The sequence below is a fragment of the Coregonus lavaretus genome (genome assembly GCF_964263955.1).
Source record: "Coregonus lavaretus genome assembly, chromosome: 31".
Classification (NCBI taxonomy): domain Eukaryota; kingdom Metazoa; phylum Chordata; class Actinopteri; order Salmoniformes; family Salmonidae; genus Coregonus; species Coregonus lavaretus.
The window spans coordinates 12,306,158-12,325,042 of record NC_140018.1 but is presented as its reverse complement, the minus strand read 5'-3'; the positions used below and the strand labels follow the sequence as shown (position 1 = coordinate 12,325,042).

Here is an 18,885-nt window from a genome sequence, read left to right as displayed (position 1 = left end):
TGTAAAGTACTTAAGTAAAAATATTTAAAGTACTACTTAAGTAGTTTTTTTGGGCATCTGTACTTTACTATTTATATTATTGACAACTTTTACTTTTACTTAATTACATTCCTAAAGAAAATAATGTACTTTTTACTCCATACATTTTCCCTGACACCCATAAGGACCCGTTAAATTTTTTATGCTTAGCAGGACAGGAAAATGGTCCAATTCAGGCACTTATCAAGATAACATCCCTGGTCATCCCTACTGCCTCTGATCTGGCGGACTCACTAAACAAAAATGCTTTGTTTGTAAATGATGTCTTTGTGTTGGAGTGTGCCCCTGGCTATCCATACAGTGCCTTGCAAAAGTATTCATCCTCCTTGGCATTTTTCCTATTTTGTTGCCTTAAAACCTGTAATTTAAATGGATTTTTATTTGGATTTCATGTAATGGACATACACAAAATAGTATAAAAAAAATTACGGAAAAGTGGTGCGTGCATATATATTCACCCCCTTTGCTATGAAGCCCCTAAATAAGATCTGGTGCAACCAATTACCTTCAGAAGTCACATAATTAGTTAAATAAAGTCCACCTGTGTGCAATCTAAGTGTGACAGGATCTGTCACATGATCTCAGTATATATACACCTGTTCTGAAAGGCCCCAGAGTCTGCAACACCACTAAGCAAGGGGCACCACCAAGCAATGGATAGCTATGCACGCTCAAGTTTTCAGTTTTTTTGTCTTATTTGTTTGTTTCACAAAAAAAAATATTTTGCATCTTCAAAGTGGTAGGCATGTTGTGTAAATCAAATGATACAAACCCCCCAAAAATCCATTTTAATTCCAGGTTGTAAGGCAACAAAATAGGAAAAATGCCAAGGTGGGTGAATACTTTCACAAGCCACTGTAAATTTTTAAAACAAGACAATCTGTTTGCTTAATTTAAGGAATTTGAAATGATTCATACTTTTACTTTTGATATTTAAGTATATTTTAGCAATTACATTTACTTTTGATACTTAAGTATATTTAAAACCAATTACTTTTAAACTTTTACTCAAGTAGTATTTTACTGGGTGACTTTCACTTTTACTGGAGTCATTTTCTATTAAGGTATCTTTACTTTTACTCAAGTATGACAGTTCGGTACTTTTTCCACCACTGGAAATGCCTAACTCTATCAACTTTCGCACCAGCTCCTTCTCCCCCCTCCAAAAAACTTGAATCTGTGACATCAAGGGCATATCATGACGTTTCTACTTAGCAGGGACTCCCCCACAAGGGCACACATGCGCAGTTGTTACGCATCTCCGCTGCTATAACAGTCAGCTACATAAAAAAAATGATATAAAGTCATCTTAAATGCTTTAGGTGGAAATGTACACATTTTCGGACTCAAAATCGATAGTACTTTTGACAAAAATTGCTAATTCGGCCATACACTTTCCATAAAACAACGAATTTGTCCACACTTGGCGGATTTCTGAATCATGAATTCACTGACAACGGAGCAGAGTGAGGCCTGCATCCAGCAACGTCACGTGACGTGTTTTTGCAGCTGTTTCAGTACAGCACTACAGGGAGAGAGACGGGTAGAGGGCAAACTCCACTAAATGTGTTTCAATGTATGTAATCAATTGGGAGTTTCTGGATTTTCGGTAAACTTCTCCTATAAAGAAAAATACCACTCAAGAACGATCATATGGTGACACTTCCTGAATTTTTAAAGTTCTATATCTTGAAAACTTGATTGCTGACATGCAAAACATTTTGGGACTGTTTCAACAGTGGACTAATGAAACAAATATCAAAAGAGTGGTTTTGAGATGTAATTTCCTTTAAGCATTGAGACATTCTGGAATGTGTTTAGGTGCTCCTCAGCCAAACAGGTCTAAAGTGGTCATACTATAATGTACTCCAGCAAAATGAAGATGTTATCACTGTGGCCTGCCTGAGCAATCTTTTTAGACATGATGAAATCCCTGATAGAAAACTCTTTGTAATAACCATAAGTGTGGAACAATATACAGAGGCCTAATGTTACAGTTTTTTACAATCACTTTGGCACTAATTTCAGAACCTTGACGTCATTTTTCAAAACTCTAGACACAAAACTCAAAACGGTCATCACTTGTAACACAGGCTGTCCAATGTTCAAAACATTGCATTGTGCATTCATATCTTTAAAGAAATCTTACACTTGCACAATCATTGATTCAAAATACAAATGTATTGTGAAATACCAATGAAATGTTAATTTAGATCACCCACACACAAGCAACCGATAGTGTCACTGTTCGTACAATCATTAAATATTGTAGTACAAAATAGGTGATACATGTTTCATTATGGTACTACATGTAAATACATCCCTGTAAAAGTACTGCAGTAGTAGAGAGAATACCACAGACACAGTGGAATCATTGAATAAAATCTGAAATATATTGATGAAAAACAATACAGTACTGTAAAACATCAACTTGCTTGCTTGTACTGTAAAAAGCAAAACATAGGAGTGATTACTGTACTTCTACATTTTCATCAACTCGGTCTTGTGGATTTCGCCACAGGTTCTCATCTACATCACAATGGATGTTTTCATTAGCCAAACATCTTGTAAAAAACCTTCGGGCATGGCGAATCCAGGCATGACACTGGTCTGCCATGATGTCATTGCATGCGTCATCCATGGCCTGGAGAAGAGTGACTTGTTCATGAGGGCGCCTATCATAAACCTTCCATCAATCGGGTTAAGGAAAGGAGAGTATGGGGGTAAATACAGGATGGTAAATTGTGCATGGGCCTGAAACCATGCTTGCACCATATGAGCATGGTGGAACCTGACAGTATCCCACACAATGATATAGGTCACGCCATCAGCTCTACAGACCTGATCGAGCTCATCAAGGAAGGTTACAAGGAGAACTGCATTATATGTTCCAATACGAGGTCTGCGTCCCACCACACCATCTTCTGATATAGCCGCACATGGTAATGTTGGCCCCACGTTGTCCAGGTACTTTGATGGTTGCCTGCTGGCCAATTAAATTCCGACCTCTCCTTCTTGTCTTGGCCAGGTTAAAGCCTGCCTCATCCAAATATATGAATTTGTGATGGTTGTCATCAGCATCCAGCTCCATCACCCTCTAAAAATACATTTTGGATAGAGATTTACTGATTACTGTACAATGAAGAATTATTAGGGAATTTTATTACAACAGCCACCTTGAAACTGAACATACCTGAACATACTCAGTCCTAATTTGCTTCACTCTGTCTGCATTTCTTTCAAAAGGCACACGGTATAGTTGTTTTAAAGACACCTGGTGCCTTTTCAGCATGCGTGCAATAGTCGGCAAACTTATGGATTACACATTGTTAAACATGTCTTCATTGTCCAAGATATGCTGGCGAATTTCTGTAAGGCGAATATCATTTCTGGCCCGAACCAAATCAACCACAGCCTGCTCTTGTTGGTCAGTCAGAATTTTGCCTCTGCCTCCCCTATTTGGCCTAGTCTCAATTCTACAGGGAACATTACAGTAAGAAGACACTTGGTCACATCACCTACTCTGTGATACACATTGGTATGCAGTCATTTGACAATTGAGAGTAGCATAATGTTTAGTGCATGCTGACGACTTACCGGTTCTCATTGCGGAATGTTCTGATTATTGAGGCCACGGTTGACCTTCTAAGGTTTGGTTGGATCATTGTAGCCGCCTCAGTCATTGTCATGCCATGATTTATGACATGGTCTACAACTATTGCTCAGATTTCATTGGACACTCTTTGCTGTTGCTGTCTTGGTCCGTGGCCTTGTCCTCTACCACGTTCCACCACATCTCTCAAACGAGGCCCACGACCACCTCTCAGAAGGGGTGCTTGTCCCCTGCCATTCCTTTGACCAACACGTCTTCCTCCCATCACTGCTTGACCTCTATTGTGACCTGGATCACCTGCCAGCTCCATGTTACAGTACGTATCGCTATGTTGTTGCAAGTGGATCCCAATCAATTCTTTATATACTCGTTCCACAATGTGAACTCAATCATCAGTAACGAGTTGGCAGAATTGGACAAGCAATTACAAGGGTCTGCATCCATACAGTGCAGTACTGTCAATACTGTAAATAGTCTGAAAAGGTGGTACATGGGACCATAGAAACGGTGTCTGATAAAGAATGATGATGAAATATTACATCCATAGATAATGTTGTCTAATTGGTTCATGCTCCACGCTAATTGGTGACAATGAATCTCGTTATCTTGAAACTTTCATGATCTAAACATGGAATATTGTTTGTCTGTTTCCATACAACTATGCATTAAGAGTAATGCAACAGTTACTTATTATTTTGAGCAGTTGTATCAATTGATAGTTGGATAATTGTAATGAAATGAATAGACACTCATCTGAAATGTAATTTGTGAATTGCCTTTTGAAATAGTAGTACTTTGATGTTAAGTTGTGTCATATTGAACAGGTGATTTTTGTTAAATGAACAAATGATCTTAGTTTCATGTGTATTGTATCCAAGCAATTGAAAAAAGTGTTCGTTTTGAAAAATGTGCATTTTGATCATTGGTTGTGAGTTTTGTGTCTAGAGTTTTGAAAATTGACGTCAAGGTTCTGAAATTAGTGCCAAAGTGATTGTAAAAAACTGTATGAAGAAACAATATCTAAGATGTGCTAAGAGAATAATCAAACCAAATGTGCAGTTCACAATTTATTTACTGAATAAATTTGGACAAAACACCAAAATCTGTTACATTTTACAATCAGAACATCCGAGGCAGAATTCCCACCATGCACCACACCCCTCCAAAACAAAAACAAGAGGACTTCTTAAGCATTAGCACCAAATCAGCACCAATGCAAATTAGGGCAGCTCATTCTACGAAACAAAATAAAAGCAATAGTCAGTTTTAAAAGTGACTAAAAATAGCACATTTCCGATAACATTTTCACTTGTGTTTTGACTTTTATAAAAAAGAAACAAGCTTGTTTTGTTTCACCCTGCTAGGCAGGCTATAGCATTCATAGGGTGCATGCCAAGGACTAGTTAATAAAAACACAAATTCAAGTAACATTGAGATACGACAAAACATGTCCACTGGTACCCATTCAGAACAGGATAGTTTTACAGGACCTACGCAGGCAGTACAAAATTAACATGGGCTACTGCAGACCATGTTACTGTAATAGTATTGTTTAACTGGTGTCAAGTTCAAAATAAAATATATTAAGGGGTGACCGAAGTTGGCATGGGTGGTGGGGGCAGAGAAATACTGGCACAAAAGTTTAATTGTTTATTCTAAAAACTTCGGACAGCCTTTCTTCCCATCGCACATGTCCTGTGTCCAAACTATTGCCTTCAATATACATGAAAAAGGAATCTCTGAAAAAGAAAAACCCTGCAATGTTTTTTTTTTTTTTAAATATATATATATTTATATTTATATAGTTGTTACAATTTAAATAAAATGTTAAGTTTTCCTCTCCTACAAATGAAAAGCTAAACTTAAATAGAGAAAGCGAGTCTAGAGAGGTGGAATTGATTGTTCACCTAACCTAACCTAAACAAATCAAGTGCATTTTGCCATTGGTGGAGGCATAACGAGAGAGGGAGGTTACAAATTAAGGTTAAGCAGAAGATATCAAAGCAGCATTAATAATTTAATGGAATAGCTTAATACAACAAGGTGATATCAGACTTAAAACATAGCCTTATTATTAAACGACAAATTGATGGTGGTGGAACATTGTTTTTTTAAAGAAATGCACACGATGAGTAGGGGAGAGGAATAAGGCTACACAGAAATAAATGATGAAGTACACAAGTTTCTGAAGACATAAAATAGTTCAGTCAGTATCCGTCTTCTATGTCAATGAAAGAGCTTTATAACCTAGGTTCAAAGGTCCTTTTAGGTCATGAGAGACAAACACTGAGTGACAAAACAAAAATGAGGTCATCTGTCCTGATGATTGTTAGAACAGAGGAGGTAGAAGTTGGCCCTGACCACAGGTCCAGGGTCAGATTTTGTTTTAATCCTCATAATGGTTAAGGTGAGGATTGAGGGTTATGTGATCTGATCCTAGATCTTTGGTTAGTGGGTAACTTCTACCTGGGTGTGTGAGAACGCATAGAGAAGTGGTGTTCTTGTTCTCCTTGGCTGAGGTTTTTTGTCCCTTCGTGCTTTCTGTAGCGTCACAACATGGCGTATGTCTCTACTTTTAAAAGCACCACTTAAAAAAAGGAACAACAAAAGATAACGTTTGCTACATTGTTTGTGACTAGCATGTCCAGTGGCGGCAACTCCTCTTAACAGAAGTCCCACCCCCGATGATGTTTGTACGCCATTCGCCACCTGGCTCTGCCTCGAGGCTGGTTTTCCATGAAATGGAAAGAAAAAAAGATGGATACACCTTTTCTGTGAGTGACAATGTTTCACCTGCTAAACAACTAATCTACCTTTAGGCTCTTTCAGAGCGTGTCGCGTTTGTTCCGCGCTGTGGCGTAGTCCCCGCTTTGTGCTTCCTGTTTCCTGTCTGCTCAGCTGAAGAACTGATCCAGCTCCTCCTCCATGTTCACCTCAGGCACAGTCTGCTCCTGCTCCCGCTCCCCTCTCCCCTGGACCACAGTGCCACCTGCTGCCCCGGAGGATAAGAACCAGGGGTGCTCCAGGATCTCCCGGGATGTGAGGCGCTCTGCGGGCTCCCGGCGGAGGATACTCCGGATCAGACACTTGGCCTTGGGCGTTAGGTTCTCTGGGATGCTGAAGTGGCCCCGGCGGATCTTACTGAACAGGGAGCTGGGTTCTACGTCGTGGAAGGGGTAGCGGCCCACCAGGATGGTGTAGAGCATGACGCCCAGGGACCAGACGTCTGCCGCTTTGCCCGAGTAGCTGCCGCTGGCGTTGAGGATCTCGGGGCTGACGTAGGCGGGGCAACCATGTTTTTCTGACAGAGAGTCGTCATGGCCCTCCAGGATGTAGGTGTCTTCTAGGCTCTCCAGCTTCACAAGGCTCCTGGAGGGAGACAAGAATCGACAACAAACAATATTAATACTCAGAGTCCTCTTACTACAGGATGACCCATTTTCTAATTTTAATTGAATCTGTCCATAAAATCAAAAGTACATTGTGAGTATAGGCTGAAGAAAGTTGGCTTGGCACCTAAAACCCTCACAAACTTTTACAGATGCACAATTGAGAGCATCCTGTCGGGCTGTATCACCGCCTGGTACGGCAACTGCACTGCCCGCAACCGCAGGGCTCTCCAGAGGGTGGTGCGGTCTGCCGAACGCATTACTGGAGGCAAACTACCTGCCCTCCAGGGCACCTACAGCACCGATGTCACAGGAAGGCCAAAAAGATCATCAAGGACATCAACCACCCGAGCCACTGCCTGTTCACCCCGCTATCATCCAGAAGTTGAGGTCAGTACAAGTGCATCAAAGCTGGGACCGAGAGACTAAAAAACAGCTTCTATCTCAAGGCCATCAGACTGTTAAATAGCCATCACTAGCCTATAGAAATCACTGGCCACTTTAAGAAATGGAACACTAGTCACTTTAATAATGTTTACATATCTTGCATTACTGATATGTATATACTGTATTCTATAATATTCTACTGTATCTTAGTCCATGCCGCTCTGTTATTGCTCGTCCATATACAGTGGGGGAAAAAAGTATTTAGTCAGCCACCAATTGTGCAAGTTCTCCCACTTAAAAAGATGAGAGAGGCCTGTAATTTTCATCATAGGTACACGTCAACTATGACAGACAAATTGAGGAAAAAAAATCCTGAAAATCACATTGTAGGATTTTTAATGAATTTATTTGCAAATTATGGTGGAAAATAACTATTTGGTCACCTACAAACAAGCAAGATTTCTGGCTCTCACAGACCTGTAACTTCTTCTTTAAGAGGCTCCTCTGTCCTCCACTCGTTACCTGTATTAATGGCACCTGTTTGAACTTGTTATCAGTATAAAAGACACCTGTCCACAACCTCAAACAGTCACACTCCAAACTCCACTATGGCCAAGACCAAAGAGCTGTCAAAGGACATCAGAAACAAAATTGTAGACCTGCACCAGGCTGGGAAGACTGAATCTGCAATAGGTAAGCAGCTTGGTTTGAAGAAATCAACTGTGGGAGCAATTATTAGGAAATGGAAGACATACAAGACCACTGATAATCTCCCTCGATCTGGGGCTCCACGCAAGATCTCACCCCGTGGGGTCAAAATGATCACAAGAACGGTGAGCAAAAATCCCAGAACCACACGGGGGGACCTAGTGAATGACCTGCAGAGAGCTGGGACCAAAGTAACAAAGCCTACCATCAGTAACACACTACGCCGCCAGGGACTCAAATCCTGCAGTGCCAGACGTGTCCCCCTGCTTAAGCCAGTACATGTCCAGGCCCGTCTGAAGTTTGCTAGAGTGCATTTGGATGATCCAGAAGAGGATTGGGAGAATGTCATATGGTCAGATGAAACCAAAATATAACTTTTTGGTAAAAACTCAACTCGTCGTGTTTGGAGGACAAAGAATGCTGAGTTGCATCCAAAGAACACCATACCTACTGTGAAGCATGGGGGTGGAAACATCATGCTTTGGGGCTGTTTTTCTGCAAAGGGACCAGGACGACTGATCCGTGTAAAGGAAAGAATGAATGGGGCCATGTATCGTGAGATTTTGAGTGAAAACCTCCTTCCATCAGCAAGGGCATTGAAGATGAAACGTGGCTGGGTCTTTCAGCATGACAATGATCCCAAACACACCGCCCGGGCAACGAAGGAGTGGCTTCGTAAGAAGCATTTCAAGGTCCTGTAGTGGCCTAGCCAGTCTCCAGATCTCAACCCCATAGAAAATCTTTGGAGGGAGTTGAAAGTCCGTGTTGCCCAGCGACAGCCCCAAAACATCACTGCTCTAGAGGAGATCTGCATGGAGGAATGGGCCAAAATACCAGCAACAGTGTGTGAAAACCTTGTGAATAATTACAGAAAACGTTTGACCTGTGTCATTGCCAACAAAGGGTATATAACAAAGTATTGAGAAACTTTTGTTATTGACCAAATACTTATTTTCCACCATAATTTGCAAATAAATTCATTAAAAATCCTACAATGTGATTTTCTGGATTTTTTCTTCTCATTTTGTCTGTCATAGTTGACGTGTACCTATGATGAAAATTACAGGCCTCTCTCATCTTTTTAAGTGGGAGAACTTGCACAATTGGTGGCTGACTAAATACTTTTTTCCCCCACTGTAAGTATTCCATTCCTTACTTAGATTTGTGTGTATTGGGTATATGTTGTGAAATTGTTAGATATTACGTGTTAGATATTATTGCATATTACTGCACTGTCGGAGCTAGAAGCACAAGCATTTCGCTACACCCGCAATAACATCTGCTAAACACGTGTATGTGACAAATAAATTTTGATTTGATTTACTGACGCATGGTTCAAGATTACAGTAAGCAGTTGCCCTCTTCTGGTGGGAGGGCATTGTAATTCACTGTGATGGACATCATCCGTATGTTTTAGATCCATAGCTTTGAACATTAAATGAAGTAGAGCACATAATGCCTGGGGCTTACAGTACATCTAACATTTCCATTCTCAGTGATAAGAGCAGTGCAGCTAGCCAGCCAGACAGCATGCCTCAGCCTATAAATAGCCCAGCTGATTCAATAGGCCTCTCCAGCCCAACAAAGAGCCACCATTATGGACGATTTTAGTTCAGCGGCCTTGAGTCAGCGTGCGGTAAGAACAGTTTGAAAATGGGATTCAAGACACAAAAGCGTTATCATCATCAGTGTCTTTTAACAGAGAACAATTAAGTCTCTTTTCCAAGTAGACCATCACAGCCATGGTCTTCTGAAAGCTGCTGATCATAATGATGGGTTGTTCAGAGGCATCGTGACTGATGAGGACTCTGGAGTGGCCCAGGGTACACAGACCCTACACACAGATGATGAGAAAGGGACACTTGTGAAGCTCCGCCTAAAGTGTCTCCATCTGTGTGTGTGTTTGGAAGTGTGAGGGGCTGTTAAAGACACACACACACACACACACACACACACACTTCATCCATTTTAATTGAGGAGAAGAGCAGAGCTGCAGCAATGGCTAATGCCTATTCAGAAGATATCTCCTTACTGTCTGTGACACGCACCCACACACATGCACTGATTGTTGCTACGGCTTGACTTTGTTAATTGTGGGATTTTGTACCGTCCGGTTCACTTGTTTGATTTCAGATAGTTCAGAGTATTCAATCAATGCATTACCTCAGTCAGGCCGCTAGAATTCTTTTGTAAGCAGCCTGTTTGTAAATATCATTGACAGAGCTACATGCAACATAGAAATCAGCAAACTCTCTAAGCAGCCATTAGGATAGAGAGGCTGACATATTTCTTAATACTGCTTACATAGCATCTCATGTTAAGTATGACCCACATAACAATGTCAAAAATGAATTAGAACACATTGCAGGGTTAAAAGGTCACTGTCTGGCACACCAAGGACAGTGTTTGTAGAAGGTTGGGTTCCAGATCTCTCCTGGCTGACACTGCAGAGGATTCCCAGCCAGTATGATCTATGACCTATAACCTTTCCTGGGGGGCAGTGATTGGTCAATCCAGCCATGATGACATAAGCAGGACGCCCAGTCTGTCACCATACACTGCTGTGGCAATATCACCTTACCGGGTAGCCTCTCTCTCTCTCTCCCTCCCTCTATCCCTTCTCTGACCTTCCACTCACTGAATCTCTGGGACTTGGCTTTTGACCAGGGTGACTCTGAATAGCATGAAGTGGCTTCCTCTCCAGTTTCCTCGTCTCCTTTCTTTCATCTGCACTGATTTGAAAGAGCTGGATAGGTGAAGCAGATTCCCGGTAGCCCTACCACTGCTTTCAACCTTTACAAAATGTTATCATCTCGTGCTAGCTTGTTTTCAGATCACTGCGGATGCAGGAGAGGATATAAGGATAGGAAGAAAGCCACTTAGAATTAGATGCACCCCTAGACCCCGACTCCCCACCCCACAATTTCTCTCCTAACCCCCTCTACCCCCATCAGTCATTCAGTGGAGGGTTTGACATCCCACCCTGGTAGGTCTGTCATGGCAGCCAAGGTCATTAGACTGCTATTAGATGAGTGTGGCAGTCAGCTCAGCTTCCCTTTTCCATGAGCAGAGCCAGAGGGTGACACTGCCACAAATTCACATAGATACAGGCAATGTTCCCTCTAAACTGCACCCGCGCCCCGAGACTGCCGCACAGCTCCCCGGGACTGCCGCACAGGCATAAAAGAAAACTACAGCAAAGTTGATACTGTGAGATTTCAAAACGTTTAAAACCATGACTAGAGAGAGACTGTCAACGAATACAGCAAAGAGCTGCTGTTTTTACGAGTGAGTTCATGTTTAAGTTCTTACTCAGCACTGTCAACACTTTGTATTCAACACTTTTATAAGCCATAAAATACGCCTTCTTCCTATTTCCACTTAGCGCTACAACAAGCACTGCAGCAGTAATGAATGAGTAGGAAAGTGTATCCTTAGGCTTGCGATGTTATTATTAGCGGCTTGGGTCTTTTTTAATATGGAGGAATATTTCACTTTCTCTGTTCATAGGAGTAAGAACATGAATTTGTGCATGAGGCAGAAACAATGCGGTTCAACTCGAGTTTCCCCATCAGCTGGAAGATGGTGTCCCTTTTTGGTCAGTGTCAGTGGAGGAAAGGGAGTGTGGAGGGATGTTGAGAGGCGGACCCTCAGTCTGCTGCTCTCTCCCTCTGCTGAGACTGACCATCAGATGCAGGCCCCATCAGCCCAGTAAAATAAAAAGCAAATTATTTAAATGTATGCTCACTCAGCTGTGCTTCACAAGTAATACAACAATGGATCTATTACTGGTGTGATCATATAGACTACCTCCATTTTTTGTATATAATTTAAAACGATGGCCCGAACAACAATGCATTGGCAGGGCAATTCAAGCAAAACCAATATGCTGTGATAATGTATTGGGCCTATAGCCTACTGCACAAACCTCATTACAGTACTGTTTTTAATTGGTTAATGTTGCATAGGCTTACGTTTTTTAAGTAATGTTCAAATCAAATCTGAACGGTAGATCTCGGCTTGCATTTTGACTCAGAAAATGATCTTGACTCAGAAAAGGTTGGTGACCACCGTTCTAGAGTTTTCCCTGTTAACACTATCAACGTTTCCCTTTACTGTGGCAATTGTGATCGAATCAACGCAATATTAGCCACTTTCAATGCAACATACCAAAACAAAACGAACTATGCAAGAGATTTTGTTGTAGGCAGAAAGCTTCGGAGTAGGATTCTATTGCATTGACACGCAGGAATCAGCCCATACTCTACACAGAACGGTGCCGCATAACCAATCAGAGCTGCAGTAGGCCTATATGCAAATAGACCATAACATATACGGATCTGTGCCATTTACTTTGAACTGGATTGTGTTCACAGCATGAGCGGTCCTGAGTAGATGCGCTTGTTTTGAGATCAAAGCAAGAGCTGCTTGTAGCTACGTGTGCACATTTTGTTCATATCCTTTGCTAGTTAGTGAGTTATTAGCCCAGTTATAAATAATTTGTAGTCAGCTATAGGGGAGTGATTGCTTCCTACAAGAGCACAAAATGTGTACATTTCTAGGCATCTTTGAAAAGTGAGTCAGGTAAAGAGCTTTTTTTTTTTGTCTTAAAGGGGCAGTGTTGTATTTTGAGACAGGCTTGAATAAGCTAAGTAGCCAATAGGCAGAAGGTAGCATCATTTGTCTGATTTTCTGTAATAATGGATGAGAATAATGCATTTTATTTTGTAAAGTGGTTTCTTGCATCAAACAACACAAAAACATTTTCAGTCACCTCCTTGTCTGAAGGACAAGTGGATAAACAGGTTAATGTCAAGCCCTGCATGTTTTTTCTAAAGTCTCATGGAATGTAGGCTCACATTGAACACCACACATTGGCTGCTACTGTAGGCTGAATGATAGAACAGCTATTTCCATGTTAAAATGTTATGGGATGCATTTTCTTAGCTCAGTGCCGGATAAAATTAGAGTGAACTCCACTGCCAGGTTAGACTTCTGCAATAGGAGCAGACTGAGGTCCTGCACAGATCTAGGATCAACTTGCCCTTCACCCAATGTAACCTTAACCATTGGAGGAGAGTACACCAAGCGGACCTAAGGTCAGTGTGTGTCTAGGCTGGGGCATTCAGATAGAGAGCAAGCATCCAGTCAGTGCCAGGCTGAATGAGGTGGCAAACAGGCTCAGATCTCCCCAGTAACAGCAAATGCTTGCTTTGACAGGGTAAGTTAAAAAAGCAGCATTAGAATATGTTTTTATCACTGTTCTCCTGAAACACTATAATGATAAACATGGAACACACAGAGATTTTGGTTTGATTAATTCACTTTTATCTCTGCAGCATAATAGGTTATAGAACCTATATTGATTCTGTTTGCAACTAATAGGCTGCGATATCAACAGTCCACCACCAGGGGTCTCTATATACTAAACCCTGCTCTAGCTGATGTCTCTGTAGCACTGATTCATTACTCTGTGCCACAACCTTACATGGTAAATCCCAACCTAATTGAACATCTGTCAGACAAATCTAATCCTGGCATCTCTGCTGTCACTGTCCACCAGTTTAACAGCAGTTCGGCTAGCTGGCATGGGCCCTGGACTGTGTCCAGCAGTCACCCTGGTTGTCCCCAAGCCACATTCGTGTGTGTGTACTCCTAGTTATATTGGGTACCTTCAATATGGTGACCTCTAATCTAAATAGAAACTACTCAACTCCATAATTATGTTACAACAATATTGTTACTGTAGTAATTGCAGTGTTACTACACAGTGTATCTTCATGTAAAGAGTTACTGTAGGGTTATGTACATTCATATCTATTTACAAAGAGCATAAGGTGAGAGACTTTCTTCCCCTCCCATCCATCACCCCTCCTCACCCCATCCCCTTCCTCACCTGTCCTCGTTCCTGAAGACAAACTTCCTCAGCTTGAGGTCCCGGAGGACCACACCGTTGTCATGGCAATGTGCCACGGCTGAGGCTATCTGACGGAATAGTCTGGCGGCCTCGTCCTCGCGCAGTTTCTTGCAGGTACGGACGAAGGAGTGCATGTCACCGTGGCTCCTCTCGAAGAAGACATAGGCCCGCTTCTCCCCCAGCAGGATCTCCACCACCTGGTTGATGTGCTCATGTCTGCCCAGGGCGAAGTAGGCCGCCAGGGACTCCTGGTAACTCCCTATCTCAAACACCTGGAGAGGGGGAGGGAGAGAGAGAGGGAGTGGGTAGAAAGGGAGGGAGAGTTTAGTATCCAATGGAGATGATAGTCATTGTTCACCACATTGTGTAGACTAGAACAGATGTGATTGTCTATCATCGTGTAGAATAGGGAATCGTGTAAGCTCTATATTTCGCAAAGTTCTGAATGCTTCACCTTACTGAATATGCCTACACCCCCCAGGGCTCCAGAACCTTTAGACCAATGTTTATTCCATGGGCAGCAACATGGAATTAGAATGCTGCTGCAGATAGAAAGGTAAAGAAGGTAAAGCCATAGAGCTGCATGGGGACCATTCCATATTCTGCATGCATACTTTTCTATCTGAATGTGAACATTCTGTAACTTTGCCGCCATTGCCCTCCTGCATACGCTTCAGGGTACAGTCTCCCCCGGTTTCCATAGTAACCCCTCTCCCTCAGTTCTCCCGTTGACTTTCACTGAGGGGAGCCCAGGTGAGCCAGCCTCTTGGCTCCAAGTCCATAAACGGTTAGAAAGCAGCAGGCTCTGTCTCACCCTGCAGTGTGTGTGTGCATGTGCTTCTCAAGGTCTTCAATTGTAGCTGGGGTCTACTAATACACATTGGCAGTAAACTGTCAATTCTGAGATTACAAATGTATCTTTGATGTTGCTTGGTAACATGCAGTAAAAATGGAGGTCATATATATATATATATAAATAGAGTACCATATATATATATATATATATATATATATATATATATAAATACAGTACCAGTCAAAAGTTTGGACACACCTACTCATTCCAGGGTTTTTCTTTATTTTTAGTATCTTCTGTATACCCCCCCTACCTTGTCACAACACAACTGATTGGCTCAAACGCATTAAGAAGGAAATAAATTCCACAAATTAACTTTTAACAAGGCACACCTGTTAATTGAAATGCATTCCAGGTGACTACCTCATGAAGCTGGTTTGGAGAATGCCAAGAGTGTGCAAAGCTGTCATCAAGGCAGTGTGGCTACTTTGAAGAATCTAAAATCTAAATTTTATTTTGATTTGTTTAACACTTTTTTGGTTACTAAATGATTCCATGTGTGTTATTTCATAGTTTTGATGTCTTCACTATTATTGTACAATGTAGAAAATAGTAAAAATAAAGAAAAACCCTTGAATGAGTAGGTGTGTCCAAACTTTTGACTGGGACTGTATATATATATATATCAGTGGAGGCTGCTGAGGGGAGGATGGCTCATAATAATGGCTGGAACGGAGCTAATGGAATGGCATCAAACACATGGAAACCATGTGTTTGATACTATTCCACTGATTCCGCACCAGCCATTACCACGAGCCTGTCCTCCCAAATTAAGGTGCCACCAACCTCCTGTGCTATATATATAACTTGTTGACAGTGGCAGTGCCAAAGGCCGTAGGCCTAGCCTTTTCACTGGGACACACTCTAGGACTGTGTTCCTGTGGGGCCTGTGTGCTTTTTAGCCTAACATTTCTATTAATCAGACCAGGTTCATAACATTTGAATGTACTCAAGGGTACATGTAGCCAATGCTCCAATAATCAAACTGTACAGTTAAGTCAATACTGTACCATACAGGGGTGGGAACAAAGGCCAAAAGGTTGACCTCAATTTGCCCTATGCACTTGCAAAGCCATCTGCCTACTGCATCTTTCAAACACTCAGTGATGTGTGTGCTACTGTATATAAGGAGAACAACAAAATGCAGTGTTGGAGATTTAACTACAATTAAATGTATTATATTCATATTGCACTAGAAAAACTTAAAACAAGTCTACATAACATCCATTTACAGTAGGAAATAGTGTGTCATTCTGGTAATGAATTAAGCAGAGGAAAACCTTTTATTTATTTTTTTACAAAGAGGAACAAAGGCGTGGGTAGTGCTATACGGGCTATGAGTTTGGGAGAGTAGGGAGCGTGATTACTCACTCCTTTGTCAACGTTACATCATCCCGACCCACACAGCTCTCGAGACACGCGCGAGCTGAGCTGCCTGCTTTGCACTCCATTAACTTTTTCCATTACTCTTTCAGTCGTCTCCATTTCCAATTCATGCATAAAATATCAGGAGACAAAGTTCGCAGCAACACCGGGTATTTCCATAGGCTAGTATGCAGTGCATTCTTTATTTCCTGTTGGAGAGTGTGCATAATTTGTATTCAAAAAACGCAACCAGATTGCCTATAGCTAAAAACATGTAACTACTGTAGGCCTATATTTATGGCTCTATCTATACTGAACAAAAATATAAACGTAACATGCAACAATTTCAAAGATGTTACTGAGTTACAGCTCATATAAGGAAATCAGTAACTTGAAATAAATTCATTTGGCCCTAATCTATGGATTCCACATTATTGGGCAGGGGTGCAGCCATGGGTGGGCATAGACCAACTGGGGAGCCAGGCCCAGCCAATCAAAATGAGTTTTTCCCCACAAAATGGCTTTATTACAGACATAAATACTCCTCAGCACTAAAACGACATTGGAGGCAGTTTATGGTAGAACAATTAACATTCAATTCTCTGGCAACAGCTCTGGTGGACATTCCTGCAGTCAAAACTTGAGACATCTGTTGCATTGTGTTGTGTGACAAAACTGCACATTTTAAAGTGGCCTTTTATCTTCCCCAGCACAAGGTGCACCTGTGTAATGATCATGCTATTTAATATGCCACACCTGTCAGGTGGATGGATTATCTTGGCAAATGAGAAATGCTATATTAAACCTGTGTGTGGCCCTGGTGGATTGACCAAATATGGTGTTTTATGGTTAGGCTACAGTGTTATCTGCTCGAGATGAATGGAATGTTCATGATGTAACGTTCGCGACAATGTATCTGCTGCATTCTCTCTATGACAAATGCGCCCGTCAATCAACTCAATGGCCTATAAAAACACTTATAATAGAGGACCCACCTTACATACGAGCTCTTCCCCGGTGTGCAGGTGTGCGGCCCTGAAAACGTGATCCCCCTCCAAGGGCTCGAGGAGTAGGTAGTTATCGATGCAGGAGATACAGTGGGAGGAATCTGGTGTTTCAGGGGGGCTAGGGGATCCTAGGTTAGGGCTGAAACTCTGGCTGGATTCTGTAGTCCTCAAGCAAGATAGGCCTAACTCCTCAAAGTCGGTCGCTTTGTGCCGTGATCTCCCATAACGTGAGATGCTGATGGGATTAGATCTTTGTATGTTCATCAGGATTCCCTAATACTGCCAAACTATCTGGTCGTCTTCTCTTTGACGGCAGGGGTGTGTAGCAGCACTTCTTTGGGTTGTAAACTTGAGTAAATAGATTGGTTGTCGTGGTCTTGTACTTTGTTGCTGCCCTTCAAAAAATATAAAGCTAGATGATATTTCGTGCTACCCTTGCAAGTGCACCTATTACAATGTAATAAGTAGGTTATGTCAAGCTATATCTGTAGGCTAGGCTACTGTTGGAGGGCTCATATGCAATACATGAGAGAAGCAATTCTAAGACAACGTTTGTAATATGTTTTCTTTATCTACCCAGCTATGGGACTAAAACAAAAGCACCGTTCACTGCACCGTGACGCACGGCAGCCCTTTGCACAAGAGATAGTGCGGAATTTGAGCAGAAACGCTTTACCAGAGTGCAAGAGACAGCAATGTCGATTTGAAACAAAGGAAACACTCAAATCCTAGCGATTGCAGCTTTGTAATGATGATTGGACTGCTAGATTGAATATTAAGCATAAAGATAGCCCGCTAAACTTGCAATTCATTGAATTACATTACACGTTTCCGAAAATAGCTTGCGGACGGAGACGATCCAAAGTAAACGCGGTTAAAATCGCACCGAGGTTGCAAACTACGGTAGGCCTTTATTTAAATCAACATTAATTCTTGATAGCAAAAGCAATGCTATTGCTTCATAGCTACCAGGTCAGTGTCATACGGGCCTTGTTCGTTTAACAAATCATGTCCATGCAGCGAGCTTCGGGAATTGCCATCGACCAAATATGGACAGAGAAAACCATCCAGAATTCAAAGACCTTTGTTGTGTTCGGAAGTGGATGTCCTTTGCGACGAATTCGTTTTTGAATCCAAAGGAACTTTTGTCGGCTGTTTCAGCTGCTGGAAGTAAGGGATGGCCGACTTTCCAAGGCCTTTCCCTTGATTCAGCAAGACATCCTCTCCGGCGGTGGTGTGTACTTACGTGGCTGCGAAAAATCTAGCTAGTCCATTCAGTGCGAGGTCAGCCGCTTAACACACACCTTTCCTCAGTGCAGGAGCCGACTGCCTGGCGGATAGGCTTCCACACTCACACACACATTCGCTTCCACACACACGCATAGGCTACACACAGACCTGCCCCCGACCCGCCTCCCTTACGTCACACATACACACATACAGAGAGGAACCCCATTGGTTTTCCTGCGGATGCCTGACACGATTACAGTCTACAGTAATACAGCAGTCATGTGAGCTGCATGTCCACCCCATGGATCTAAATGTACCCACGGCTGGTATGGGGTGGGGTGGGGTGTACATGCCATTCATATAAATTAATGGCA

The 18,885-nt window shown here is 42.0% G+C and overlaps 1 protein-coding gene across 1 annotated transcript; it reads right to left on the bottom strand.

Moving 5' to 3' along the window:
• Positions 1–4,706: 4,706 nt before the first annotated feature.
• On the bottom strand, positions 4,707–18,611 carry trib2 (tribbles pseudokinase 2). The gene is made up of 3 exons (XM_084149508.1): positions 17,270–18,611; positions 14,033–14,325; positions 4,707–7,021 (listed from the first exon to the last, which is right to left on the bottom strand). Exons 1-3 carry the CDS (start codon positions 17,543–17,545, stop codon positions 6,547–6,549), a joined length of 1,044 nt encoding a protein of 347 aa, XP_084005634.1. The 5' UTR covers positions 17,546–18,611; the 3' UTR covers positions 4,707–6,546.
• Between the last annotated feature and the right edge of the window lie 274 nt (positions 18,612–18,885).